The sequence below is a fragment of the Engraulis encrasicolus genome, chromosome 10 (assembly GCF_034702125.1).
Source record: "Engraulis encrasicolus isolate BLACKSEA-1 chromosome 10, IST_EnEncr_1.0, whole genome shotgun sequence".
NCBI lineage: Eukaryota > Metazoa > Chordata > Actinopteri > Clupeiformes > Engraulidae > Engraulis > Engraulis encrasicolus.
In genome coordinates this window covers 25,328,301-25,342,576 of record NC_085866.1, presented here as the reverse complement: position 1 = coordinate 25,342,576, position 14,276 = coordinate 25,328,301, and the positions used below count along the sequence as shown (strand labels likewise).

Here is a 14,276-nt window from a genome sequence, read left to right as displayed (position 1 = left end):
GGGAATTTATTCATTAAAAATGCATCATGGACATATAAATGTTATTGAAAAGTATGCAATACGCACAATGTACATGAAGGAATCACATTATATTACATATTTTATGCAATGGGTGGACGCTACAGGTATCGAAATATAAAACATTGTTTATTGTTTTTGTATAATTTTCACTTGTCATAGGCCTACTAGGCATAAAAGGTGTTAATCGAAATCACTTCATGTAATTCAACCACTTATGTCAGATATTAAAATTACAATACGATTATTTCATGACTATTAAATAAACTTGATCATATGCAAAGGTGTAATTGTGTGTTTCTTCATGCAGCAGAACCATTTGGATACAAGCATAAAACAGAAATTAGCCTACCGTACGTATAAGGTATAAATAAGTCTAATATCAAAGGATGTTTGATGGTAGACAGGCAGACAAAATTTGACCAGCATTTTGATCCAATTACAGATGCCTTCTGGTGGTGTGGTTTGACTGAACGCTAGGTGGAGCTGTCAGTCTTTGTTCAGGGTAAGTTGAGTCATAAACGCTTTCTTGTTATCTCGTTGATTTGTTTTGAAATGGCGTCACGAGTTGGTGGCAGAATCAGAAATTTCTGTCAATATAGCCACTCATCGGCACGCGGATTTACTGTATTTTTATGTGTTTTGAACCTCAAACACTAACTTTGAGCCTGCCTTACTCTACAGCACTAACGTTTGTGTTAAAATGGAACGGCAAAAATCACCAGCCACAGTTTAGACCCATCACTTCCGGATGGAAAAGAGCAAAGTCCTTTGGCACCTGTCTCCCCTGACAGGCTCTATGTCCTCAAATAACCCTGCCAACCTGTTAACCTACCTTGATTTGGAGTTAATTTTCTCTCAGGGCTCAGTCTGGTGCATACGATAGTGGAAAATCGAATAAGATAATAGGTGAGTTCCTTCACTGCTGCTGGTTTGTTGATTTTCTATGACAATACAGCTGCTGTCCTGGTAAACACGATAAGCAGAGCAGAAGATTGCAATGTCCTATTTTTGGTTAAATGGAGGTGAAAAGTGGATCATAGAACAACTCTGAAAAGAGATAGACCTAATATTTCTCTATTTTTGTATGCAACCAAGAACAAATTAATAGGCACAGGCAGTAGTCTTTAGACTATGCAGCAGCTGCAGGCTACATTGTATGGGGTAGAGATCCATACAATGCCAAAGCTTTCACTCTGTGGTGGAATAAAGTAAAAAATGTTGCACAGTAGATTTGAAATCAAAATGTAGGTATCAGAAGCATTTGTATTGATCTTACATGCAAAACTTATATAAAGCATGAAGTAGTGTTCTTGAATTCACATAGTGGGCGAATTCCAATATGCGACCTTGCTTCCTCCACTTCTGCTTGTGGCCTCGCCCCACCTCCAAGCCCCTCCTCCGTGGAGAAAACAATAACGTTTCCCTGCTGTCAGCCTAGCCACAACAACTTTTGGGGGATTGTTTTTCATTCACCATCCCAATTACAAATGAGAAAAAAGACTTTACAATTGAGCTCTTGCAGGATATTGAAATATAATGCTGTTGTCAGTGATGTCATCATGACATATTTAATATAATACGTCCTGGTGTGAGGCCACAAGCACAAGTGGAGGAAACAAGGTCGCATATTGGGAACGCACACAGTATGATGGTTAGTATAGGCTATCTCCTCCTACTCTTCACAATGTACTATGCCTCGTTTCAATCAGTACAGTGAAGGTCACCATGTCCTCACCTGTGGATGTGATTGTGGTTGGGGCTGGTAATCGTGGGGACACCTACTCCAGTTATGCCTCTCTTCACCCAGAACGCATGCGGGTAACAACTCATAATACTAATACTACTATAATACACTACATGATAATTAAGACTAGAGTTAAGTTGTATGAACCAAATGTGTTGTTAAATTTTGATGCATAGACCTTGAAAGTCATTTTGATGAGAGCAAGTTTGGTGTGAGGTTCTACAATGCACAATTTGCCCCTCAGGTAGTTGGTGTGGCAGATCCAAGGAAGTTTGCTCGAGTCAAATTGCAAGAAAAACATCAAATTCCACATGGAAATGTATTTGATGGTAAGGGAGTAGTTCCTATCACAAGTAACAAAACAGCAGTATCAATTCAAAACAAGGGCTGACGCACCATTAAACTCACATTATTTTACAGATTGGAGATCCATAGCAGAGAGGGACAAGTTTGCAGATGCTGTATTTATCTGTACCCCTGACCGACTCCATAAGGTGGATATATAATATCAACATACTGCCATCATCTTATTCAAATGTTGCCTTTTTATTAAAGATATCGTCTCTCCCTTTCCCCCACTAGGATCCAGCAGTTGCACTGGCCAGAAAAGGCTACCATGTCTTGTTGGAGAAACCCATGGCTGTAAGACAACGCTTCCATGATTGGCCAGTGGTTCCCAAACTTTCCCTGCTGTGACCCCCTTTTGCAACCCCCACCCTCCCATATTCCAAACGCAAAACATATTTATAGCTGTTATTGCTGCATTTTGAATTCATAGGAAAAAGTAAATTAATTTACAAACTGTAACTTTTGAACCCATTTATGGGATTGTTATCTGTTAACCAGTGGTTTTCCTGTTTTATGCAAAGGCCCTACTCTCTGCGACCCCCCTGCAGTACCTCCATGGCAAATCTCCTAAGGGGTCATCATGACCCCCAGTTTGGGAACCACTCTACTAGGCTATATTCCACATGTTAATATTACCATTCATGGCCGCTTACAGTCTTCTATATGGTTACTTTCTGTTTACTTTATCAATACTTTACAGGCGACAGAAAAGGACTGTACAGAGATAGTGGAAGCTTGCATTGAGAGCGGTGTGATGCTTATAGTGTGCCATGTTCTTCGATATGACCCTGTCATCCACAAAATAAAGGTAATTGCTTCTATTTGCTACAATTGAAAATATTTTCAAAAACCTTAAATTACTCCCATGTCCTCAAGTTGTGCAGTTGTTTGTAATGCTTTCCTAGTAATGAAAAGACTTTATTGCTGATTGCAGACACTTCTAGACGGTGGTGCAGTTGGAGATGTAATTCATATTCAGCACCTGGAGCCGGTATGTATCAATCAGCAGAAAAACACAATCACCTCTCTTATCAGTTCATACTTTTTAATTAAAGTTAAAAAAAAAAAAAAGATTTCACAACTGTTGCTCTAATACGTAATTTGTTTGGTTGTGCAGGTGGGCATGTACAATTTAGCCCAGTCCTATGTGAGTGAAGTTCTAACTTCAATGTTACAGTACATGTAGCATGTATAGTGTTGCATCCCTCGCAAAAAGGCTGGATATGCACTAACTACAACAACGTGGAGTTGCTGTAATACTATTATTTTATGTGCTGATATAGGTGGGCTTCTACCATTTTGCCCACTCCTTTGTCCGAGGGAACTGGAGGAACGAAGAGGAGAGCTCCTTCGCTCTGCTGGCTAAGAGCTGTCATGACCTGGATCTCATCCACCACTGGGCCGGGGGCCGCAGGTGCAAGCTACCGCATGACGTTAACAATAACTTTTTTCTTATTTGCGTTATATTATTTGCCGCTACAGGTGGGCTTCTACCATTTTGCCCACTCCTATGTGAGAGGTAACTGGAGGAATTTGGAGGAGAGCTCCTTCTCCCTGATGGCTAAGAGCTGCCATGACCTGGACCTCATCCACCACTGGGCAGGGGGGCGAAGGTGCCAACACACTACTCTAGTAGTCCATAATGATAATTATTTACCTTCATTACCTTCATCTAGAGAAGGATAACGACCAACATTCCCTCTAAATTGGACCATAACTGATGAAGCTCCGTGAACGAGGAATGGAATGTCTTTCACGTCGTCTGTTACTATTGCTAGTTACACTTGGTAAACTTGGTAACACTAGAATTAGAATAGGGTTCATGTCAGCCACTAGTAAATGCCGAAATGTCACTATCAGTGACTGAAAAGATGTGTAAAATGAAGTAAATCATTTGTTCAATAAATGCCAATAAGGCATTTATTATTGATATAATCCTAATAAGATTATTATTAGGGGTGGGCATAGATTAATTTTTTTAATCTAGATTAATCTCACTGTAATTATGAAATTAATCTAGATTAATCTAGATTAATCTATATCAAAATGGCTCATTCAGAATAGGCACGCTAGCGAAATAATGAGGGAAACAAGCCTAGGGGGTTTCTTAAGATGGCGCATTAGGCCTAGGCCTAGACCAGAGCTCATCTCTTTTTTCCAAAATGCATCTCATCATCAAAAAAATGGTTGATATTTGGTGATGAAAAAAAAAATCACTGCAATATTTGAAAAGTGTTTCGAATATGTTAGGAAGCATTTACAGTCATAATATACTGACATTTCAAAATGAACAGCGCTATAAATTGTAGAGGCAAATACAGATACATCTATCAAACATTTAAACAAAATGACCTCAACAATTCAGCATTTCTAATGGGCAGAGAGAGAGAGAGAGAGAGAGAGAGAGAGAGAGAGAGAGAGAGAGAGAGAGAGAATGAATCTGCCACTGACTGTTAAAAAGGGCAGCGGCTCCTTTAGAGAGGGAGAAGCTGCGCAGCAGATCCAGCTAAGTCAGAGCCAGCCTACTAGATTTCTAAAGCTAGTTCTAGACCATAAAGCACTGGCCCACATCGATTTGGCCTAAACCTGACAGTTGTTCTCTGCGTTAGAATGCCAGCAGAGTTAGCCTACAACTCGAAATGAATTCAGTTGGCAAAAAAAAAGTCAAGCGCGACTACCGCGAGGTTGGCTATATCAATTGCAACAACCGTGAGGTTTATTACCGTCTGACATGAGTCGCAAATGCGCGATCATAACACAAACATTCAGCGAGAGTAGATATTGACAGTTTCAGTTTGACAATCTTCAAAATGTTTATCACACGGAATGTTTTGCAATTATGGCACAGGCAAGATTTCTGGAACAGGACTGTTGTTTGTGTTCCATGCAATGCGTGAGGAAATGTAGGCTATGTCGGGCTGGTACACAATAATGTCTGCTTCACCTCAAACAATAACGTCTCTCTAGTCTACCACTTATGAAAAAGCACTAAAACAACACCTACCACGGCAGAGAGATTAATGTTTACAGCTTGCAAACACTGTTCATATTTAGTAGGTCTGCTCTGCTGAGCAACAGGTGGAGAGGCGAAGTGACTGGAGGGCAGTCTGAAAGCGTCTGTCAATCGAACGCTATGGTGAAGCGCATCCCCAAACCCCAAATCCATATTTTGAGAATAGATTAACGTGCGATATTTTTCTATGTCGCGCGATAAGAGTCTCACATTATCGCAGCACGTTAACGCAGATAACGGCCCACCACTACTTATTATGTTATTTTAGGTTAATGTGTTATTAATTTGTAAGCACAAGTCTGTTGCTGACTGTTTTTCTTTTTATATTTCCTTATTGTAGGTGCATAAAGGTTTCCTCGTTCGGATCTCTGAGCCACTTCCGCAAAGAAAACAAGGTTTGCCAGCTTTTTGACTCCTGGGGCCTACAGCTCCAGGCCTTTTTATTAGAATAGCATGAAAAAGTTGATTTATTTCCATAATTCCATCAATAATGTTAAACTGTCATGGATTGTAGATTCATGGCCCAGTTTTTTAACTATTCCAATCATTATATTTTTTCTTTTTATATACGTTGGCCTTCCAGCTCAAAAAACCCATGAATTGGGAAATTCGCATCATTAGAATATTGTAATAAAATCAGAATTTTCTTCATCAAAATTCGGGTCATATTAAATCAGTTGAAATTTGGTACTTTCTACATAACATGCAATGTTCAATACTTGGTTAGGACTCTCTCTGTCTTAATAACGGCCATGATGCGTTTAACATTGAAGTCAATTGCAAAAACAGTGCATGGGAGTTATGGAAGCCCAGATATCCTTGATGCTTTGCTGTCAGCTGTTCTTGTTTGTTGACCTGGTGTCCCACACTTCACTCTTCAATATACCCTGTAGATTTCCATGCCACGTTTTGGTGTTAACTCACCAGTTTAATTCTAACTCAACAGAAATAAAATCCCATTCATTTTCAATGGGGTTTCATTTCGGGTGATTTAGAATTAAACTGGTGAGTTAGCGCCAAAACGTGGCATGGAAATCTACAGGGTATATTGAAGAGTGAAGTGTGGGACACCAGGTCAACAAACAAGAACAGCTGACGGCAAAGCATCAAGGATATCTGGGCTTCCATAACTCCCATGCACTGTTTTTGCCATTGACTTCAATGTTAAACGCATCATGGCCGTTATTAAGACAGAGAGAGTCCTAACCAAGTATTGAACATTGCATGTTATGTAGAAAGTACCAAATTTCAACTGATTTAATGTGACCCGAATTTTGATGAAGAAAAATGTGATTTTATTACAATATTCTAATGATGCGAATTCTCCAATTCATGGGTTTTTTGAGCTAGAAGGCCAACGTATATAAAAAGAAAAAATGTAATGATTGGAATAGTTAAAAAACTGGGCCATGAATCTACAATCCATGACAGTTTAACATTATTGATGTAATTATGGAAATAAATCAACTTTTTCATGCTATTCTAATAAAAAGGCCTGGAGCTGTATACTAAGAAGCTGGTTCAGGAGTAAATCAGGTTAAGTTGAAAATGAAAACTCCAGGCTCTTCTATCAGATGATTTACCTCTTAACTTAACCTGGTTTACTCCTGAACCAACTTCTTAGTATACCCCTCTGGAACACAAGTCGTAAATAATCAGAGATGTGTAATTTGAAAGAGATCATTTATCATGCCATCAACGCCTTAAAAATGAAAAGGCATGAATGTACACACAAGGTGCCAGTCAAACTAGTACCGTTCGTCCTTTCATTTTGCTTTGGGCCTTGTGGCAAAAGCACAGTTTAAAGGTCTTTTCATGAATATTTACTGAGTAATTAAGTAATTGCTAGTATGACCAAAGTACAGTAAGTTTTGCAGCTAAAAACGTCTTCAAAGTGGCGGACCATGGAGAAGATCCCCCTTTACATGTATGAAAAGTGCAATTTTCCCAGTCATAATTAATATTTACAATGTGATGGTGATGGTAAGTGTTCATGAAAAAGGTAGCATTTGTGAATGGCCAGCATGACTTCTGGAAATAAACCACTAAAAATATTCCACAGTGCACCTTTAAAGATCATTATCTCATTTCCAAATTCCAATCGGAATATTGAATGGCGGAGAGCCCCTCCAAGTTGCTCTGCCTTGGTGGGCTGCGGAGAAACTGGATTTCTTTTATTTGGCATAAGAATCTCTGACTACAGGAACTACTTTGATTTTTACACATAGATACAGATGGGTCTTTTATATTTTTCCTGATTTTATTGCAGCCTGTGGGAGCTGCAAGTCGCTGCTTAGACTGTCCCGTGGAGGCAAACTGTCCATACTCTGCTCGCAAAATCTACCTCGACGCAGTTAAACAGGTATTTTATTAGTGTCTGTAGCTTTAGTTCTGTAAAATGTCACACATTTAATTGGTTTGTGTTGCTACTAAGGTCAGACGCTATTAAATGCTCGTTTTGATCATAATATGTTAATAATTCAGAATTAAATAGTTCAGTTTAGTTTACATTGAACTTTCATTTAATTCAGAAATGTGAAGTGTTTACATGATGTGCAAGCTTTATTCAGAATTAAATTGATGTCATTATAATTAAATGGGGCACTATGTCTCTCAGTCCATTTTTGTTTTAACAGGAGCTTTAAGAAGTTGGATCTGACTGTAAAGGATTTTGTTTGTGTGTGTGGGTGTGTGTGCATGCATGCATGCGTGCGTTAATCTGTGCGTGTGTGTGCTTGAATTGTTTTCCAGGGATGTGTAGGCTGGCCTGTGTCGGTCATCTGTTCAAACTCCCTCCCTGACATTGAGTCTGTGACAGAGGCTCTGCGCACGGGACCGTACGGCCGCTGTGTGTACGAGTGTGACAATGACGTCTGCACCAATCAGGTGGGTAGTTTAATCTAAGATCCGTCTCTGCTTTAATTACCATAGCTGTGGTATTTACAATGGATCAGATCAGTGATATTTAATTAGCTCAAGGTTTTAATCTTAGCTGTGATTGCAAAACACTATGGAATTTATAGACATGACCCAGTTGTGCAGCACTGTGGACTTATTCAGCAAAATATTTGCTGTAGTTGAAGTGAACAGGAACATTTCACATAATTTCAGGAATATATTGTTGCATTGTTGAATACATTGTTGACAAGCGTTAACTTCACATGGATCAGTACAGACCAAATGTGATTTTACCTGTTTTCAGGTGGTTAACATGGAATTTGAAGGAGGACTCACAGCAGCTTTCTCCATGGTGGCCTTCACAGAGAAGTTGTGCCAGCGCAAAACCACTATTTATGGAAGCAGGGTAGCTATGATTTTATGATTTTGCTCAGTTGAAACTTTGGTAACACTTTATAATAATGTTCCTTAGTAAAGACTCAGTAAATAATTAACTAATGATGAATAAAACATTAACAAATGTTTTTTTATTAACTAAGCTTTATTAATGCTTTATAAAATATCTACAAATGATATATTCAAGATTTTACACACCTTATAACAGACTATTTTATTCATTTACAAGCAACTTGTAAATGTTTGATAAATATGAAATATTAACATAACATTTCCTAGTCATTTACAAGCATTTGTTTACATTTCCTAATCATTTACAAACGTTTGTTAATGTTTTGTTCATCAATAGTTAATTATTTATTAAGTCTTTATAATGCTTTTTTGCATCCATTATTCTAAAGTGTTACCGAAACTTTTATTATTTGATGTATTCACACAAAGTTGGCTCAAGTTCATTGTGTAGTATATATAGATGCCTAATATCTATTTGCAGATATACATGTTTATTTAACCTACACAATATTACAAAATACCAGCAGATATTTCCAGGGCTGTGATTTGTAAAAAGCAAAAAATCTGAAAAATATACAGAGCATGAGGTGTACTTCAGAGTGTTTCTATGGGAACAGTATTTTTGTATATGCATTTTCTGGTTGTAAATTGTTGATTAATCAGGAAACATTGCATGTACAGTAGCAGAGTATGCATTACAGAGTATTACAATGTATTACACAGTAATAATATAATACTGTATATATAATATAATATAATATAATACACATTTAGTTGTGCGCCTGTTTAAATACCACATCTGTGCTACAGGGGGAGCTCCACTACAATGGGGAGGAAATCACTGTGTTTGACTTCCTCACACAAACCTCCACTAAGCACACGGCCGAGCTGCGGGCCCCAGGCTCCTTCGCCATGAAGGGCCACGGTGGGGCCGATTATCACCTAGTACACACTTTCATCTCCGCTGTGGCAGTGAGTACCTACCCTCCTCCCTCCTCTCCTCGTTTCTGTCTGTCTGTCTGTCAGCTTAGTCACTGATTAATGTCATGTGATAAGTGTTTCATGACGTCGAGCGACGTTGGCATTTAAGGTTTACCGAGTTCGAGAAATATTTAGTCACAGGAGTCCAGAGAGAGGTAGGGGGGTCTTTGAGACAATATTGACACAGTCACTCACTCATGGGTGACAAGAGCTGGCCAGCACCAAACATGGTATAGGCCTACATGTGAACTTGTTTTTCTCCCTTGGTGTGTGTGTGTTTTCTCGTCCAGAGTAAGGATCCCAGCCTCATATGCTCCGGGCCAAGGGAGACATTGGCTAGCCACAGACTGGTGTTCGAGGCCGAGCGCTCACGACTGGAGAGCAGAGTGGTGTTTTGTGCCTCTGATGAAAAGGATTAAGGATTAAGGAAGTCATGATGATGATGAAGACCATAGCAAAGATATTTTACATTCCTGTATTCTCTCTGGCCATAGTTAACTTTATGACATGAAGGAAAGCGTTTTAAAAATCTTGTTTCAAATCTGTATAATCATGTGAGATGTAATAGTAAGGTATTAGGTTTTAAATGTAATTTTCAGCACTTTTGATACATTTTTGATACATTTTTGAAAAATAGATAATGCTGTCACCAAACTGAATGTAACTGAGCGCAAATCATTGATAATCTTTTTGCTGTATACCAACCACTCCATGATTTCTTGAAACCACTCCAAGACAAACAGTAAAATGATCTTCACCTCAGAAAGACTTTGCACTAAAATGTATAATTACACAGCAAAAGCCATTTGCAGTGAGAAATAAAAATGTCTTTAATTTGTTACTGCGGAATTGACTTGTTTATTTGACAGACTTCAAAATGTAATGCAGTGTGTTCCATCAAAAGAAATGTGCATTTTAGGTATTTCCTTTTAAGCTCAGACTAGACGAAAACCCTGAGACTGATGTCACAGATGAGATAATGCCATAAAGAAAAAAAGACACACTGCGTGAATGCTTGTCCTACTACACTGTAAAACATTGCAGCCAGTTAAATGTAAAAAGCCAGTTAAATGTAAAAAGGTAAGTTGCCCTGCTGCCTCAAGTTTGTAAATCAACTTAACTCGAGTTGTGTTAACTCACATTTAAGGCAGCAGCGCAACTTACTTTTTTACGTTAAACTGGCTGCAATGTTTTACAGTGTAGTTACTAGAGTGGAAGACATGGGGGTTCTCAGTTAACATATTGGGGTATGTACCATTTAAAGTTGCAAAAAATATATGATAATATATGATGCATCATCCTCACAAAGTTAAAAACAAACAAACAAACAAAAAGAAAATATGCAGAAGAAGACTCAACGTCTTAGGTCTGGAGGCCAGGGCCAGACAAGGTCTTCCACATCAAGGCAAGGCTAGACGGCTTCCGGACATCAGGCCCAAGGCCTGGGAGCGCCTGCGGAGGCTGGTGCTGAGGCTGATCCTGTCACTGTCGCTTTTCACTTCCGGCCTGGTCCTCCTTCTCTCCATCTGTATTCAGAGATAAATATGCCAGTGTAAATGATGTGTGACAGTAGGCCATCTGTAAGCAATAGCGATCCTACAGGTTTTTTTTCCGAATGTCTTATGTAGTGTAACAGGGATGGGCAACTTTTACGATGAGGAGGGCCGCGTTTTTTCATCGCCACCATCGGAGGCCCACACGACCACAGATCTGACTGCAACTCGCTGAGTTTGTAGGTGCAGTTGGTTGCTCACTGACTGACTGCCGATATTGTTTGAAAGGAATAGACTCTATAAACTCTATTGCCCATCTAGTCTTTTTTTTTTAAATTACTGTTTAACCTACAGGCCACACTGAGTGAGAAGGTGGGCCTTAAGTGGCCCCCGGGCCTCCAGTTGTCCATCCCTGTAGTGTTATGATCCCATGTTGCAATTTTGACACCTGGGGCTTACAAAGAGGTTTGGCATATACCATATGTACAAGTGTTTTTTCTTCTTAAATTGAGTGGGTGCAGCTTATCAGATAGAACTTACGAAAAGCAAACACGCAAATAATAGGCTAATAATAAAGTTTTGCTTAAGGAATTATTTGACATTCGAGATTGTTGGTATAAGAGATTATTGCTTTTCATTTTCATTTTTACGCTTACCCTCTTCAAAGCATGCTTGTGCAGCGTCTCTCTAGATAAAACGTGTTCTTCCTGGTTGAGTTCGCTTTCTTCCGCCTCATCAGACTCATTCCTTACAAACACAACAGGGGCAGTGAGTAATGTGCAGGTGCAACGTGATGACATATTTGGAAATGAAAATATTTTCAAACAAGAGTAAGGGCTCTCTTTGGCAGTATCAATTTACCGATCATCCTACCCACTTGAACCATAAATAACTCCATGAATAACACCTCTGACCAAACATAGCCTAAAACATACTGCTCCTCACGAGTTTGTTGGTTAATTTTTATTTACCAAGGTGGTGGTGGCCTGACGGATAATTCTTGTTGGGACAGTGGCTGACTCTTTCCAAGTAAGTGACATGCTGTGGTTGAGACGCTGCATTTTCTATCCTGAAAGAGACAATATGTTTACAGGATACACACAAACACACACACACACACACACAATTAAAACCAAGAGGCTCCCCAATAGTCGAGGTAGAGAAGTTGTCACTGGCACCTCAATATTGAGGAAGGACTGTACGGTGAGTAGCTCGTTGGTTCGGTGCTCCAAAAGGCCCAAAAAGGCCATGATCATGCTCTCCCTGTTGTCACAGGAGGCTCCGAGCTGTTCATCGATGGCAGTGCGATCACAGTTAGTCTGCTGCATCAAAGAGTATATTCCTACAGAACAACACAGCACACAACACAAACACTCTACTTAACCCATGTTAGCCTTATGCTGCGTATACGTTGTGGTATGTGGGTATTAACACATTCTAATGCTAGATGAGGGTCTTAACTTTTAAATGCAACTTCTCCCAGGTGAAAAACCCATATACTTAAAGTGTACTTTTTTTGACCGTACTTAGTACAAAGTGTACTATTTTCGGCGATTTAAAGTGCGCTTCATTGCACTATTAGTGCGCTGAAGCACTACTAAAGCAGTATTTCAGCACACTTGCAGCACACTGAGGATGCTAAATTGGCACCGCTTTTGGACAACTTTAAGTGCACTACAAGCATACTTTTGAAAGTATGCTCCAAACACGCTTGTCATGCATTCGTATGGCATTAATAGTGTGCTTGAGTACACTTCTATAACATTTTATTGTTACTAGCAGTACAATAAAAGTATATTAACTTCATGCTTCTTTGGACTACATTGGAACATTTTAAGTATGTAAAAAGTATATCATATTAAGTATTGTAAATATATAACAGGTATGCTTGAAGTATATTTACAGTACACTCCCAAGTACAACGAATAATATAAATGTAATACTACAATCCATGCTGGCTCTCAGAGCTTGTACATTACACACAGCCACATGTCACAGTAGTGATACAGTATGCATGCCTAGCACGACGGATATTTACAATCATTGCATTGTTACAGAGATTTCAGATACACATTTCACTTTATTTCATTCTTGTTCCACCTCCCTGTAGTTGATCATTTGAATTGATCATGAATGGTGACCCTTGATTCTTTGTTTGAACAACTAGTTCCAACTTACCTCTCACCATGATATCATGGGAAGTGTGAGTCTATATATACCAGAACATATACGTGACCATCATAATGACGGTGGGAACATGGCCATTTTTTGTGTACCACTTAAAAATATTAAAACTCCTACAATAAATGCAGAATATAACAATGAGTAATATTTTCATGCAAACCAAAGATATTCCTTAGAGGTAAATGGATTTCTGTTTGAGAAATTTAGCTCCAAGAAGTGCATTGCATGATGGTACATGCATGATGATGCATGATGGGTAAATGCACTTTGTGTAAGCACACTTTGAATATATTTGGATGAAGCATAATCATGGTGCACTTAGAAAAAGTATACTTCCAATATGTTAAAGTGATTTACTTTAAAGCGCACTATAGAAAATCACACTTCGAAGTCACTTGGGTGAAGTATAATCAAAGTGCATTTAAAAAAAGTGCAATTACAATATGTTATTAAAAAATACACTTTTAGTAAGTTCACTATTAGAACACTATTAGTATATTCCTCTAAATACACTTTAGCCAAACATCTTCTAAGTGCACTTTATGTATGGTTCGCAAAGTGTACTTTCTTTGAGAGCAACTTAATTACATCTAATTTTAAGTACACTTTAAATAAGCATATTGTAAACATACTTTTTCTTAGCACAAAAAGTGTGAGTGCGCTTTTAACATGCTAAGTACACTTCAGTCGTACTTTTATTGTACTAAATTGAACCACTTTTTCACCTGGGCTTTCATGTTTGTAAGCGCTTCAGAGGCAAGGAAGATATTTATGTTTTAATAGACAGAGGGCACCTTTTCCCAAAAAGGGCTTAGGTATTCAGCAGGCGTTTTTTTAGCAGGTGCCTTAGGCTACAATGGGTTACCAGAGGTGTCATTCCCAGCTTCAGAAAGTAAAATCCCTGCCACAACTTTGATTCAACCGGCTCTGACTCAGCTGATTGCAATGAGAACCTGTGACCAGTGTTTGAATTATCCACCGGGCTTCGGGGGGGTTGGACTTTTTGCGGATTAGGTGATGACACCCCCCTACCTAAAAAAAAAAAAAAACCACATAGGCCATGCTACCAATTTTCCTTTGAGTGGTAATACTGTACAAAATATACAAGAACAGAACTTGAACTTTGAAAACAACAAAAACAGGCTATGTGACGTAGGCTGTGACGTTACTTGTATTGGAAGGAAAC

At 38.8% G+C, this 14,276-nt stretch overlaps 2 protein-coding genes across 3 annotated transcripts in view; one reads left to right on the top strand and one right to left on the bottom strand.

Annotated features, from left to right (window-relative positions):
- The first annotated feature begins 588 nt into the window (after positions 1–588).
- Positions 589–9,887, top strand: zgc:154075 (uncharacterized protein LOC556929 homolog). Of its 2 annotated transcripts, none has more exons than XM_063208466.1 (14): positions 589–927; positions 1,731–1,839; positions 2,010–2,094; positions 2,186–2,259; positions 2,348–2,407; positions 2,814–2,921; positions 3,048–3,104; positions 3,596–3,726; positions 5,467–5,521; positions 7,396–7,488; positions 7,878–8,012; positions 8,329–8,430; positions 9,243–9,404; positions 9,704–9,887. In XM_063208466.1, exons 2-14 carry the CDS (start codon positions 1,747–1,749, stop codon positions 9,830–9,832), a joined length of 1,284 nt encoding a protein of 427 aa, XP_063064536.1. In that variant the 5' UTR covers positions 589–927; positions 1,731–1,746; the 3' UTR covers positions 9,833–9,887. The 2 variants fall into 2 exon arrangements, with proteins under 2 accessions (XP_063064536.1, XP_063064535.1); XM_063208465.1 differs by lacking the exon at positions 3,596–3,726 and adding an exon at positions 3,397–3,527.
- A 159-nt stretch (positions 9,888–10,046) lies between these two features.
- The window catches only part of LOC134456863 (outer dynein arm-docking complex subunit 1-like), a 13,768-nt gene continuing 9,538 nt past the window's right edge, over positions 10,047–14,276 (bottom strand). The window contains exons 6-9 of the mRNA XM_063208467.1: positions 12,085–12,248; positions 11,878–11,975; positions 11,563–11,653; positions 10,047–10,939 (exon numbers count right to left, since the gene is read on the bottom strand). Coding sequence (XP_063064537.1) covers positions 10,814–10,939; positions 11,563–11,653; positions 11,878–11,975; positions 12,085–12,248 — 479 coding nt within the window. The 3' untranslated portion in view covers positions 10,047–10,813. The remainder of the gene's footprint in view (positions 10,940–11,562; positions 11,654–11,877; positions 11,976–12,084; positions 12,249–14,276) is intronic.

What these genes read in the sequence shown, in the direction of transcription:
- zgc:154075 (XM_063208466.1), top strand. Translation starts at nt 1,747, where the DNA reads ATGTCCTCACCTGTGGATGTGATTGTGGTTGGGGCTGGTAATCGTGGG. An exon ending in TTCACCCAGAACGCATGCGG is followed by an intron (nt 1,840 to 2,009) that starts GTAACAACTCAT and finishes TTTGCCCCTCAG; the next exon opens with GTAGTTGGTGTGGCAGATCC. An exon ending in CCCCTGACCGACTCCATAAG is followed by an intron (nt 2,260 to 2,347) that starts GTGGATATATAA and finishes TTCCCCCACTAG; the next exon opens with GATCCAGCAGTTGCACTGGC.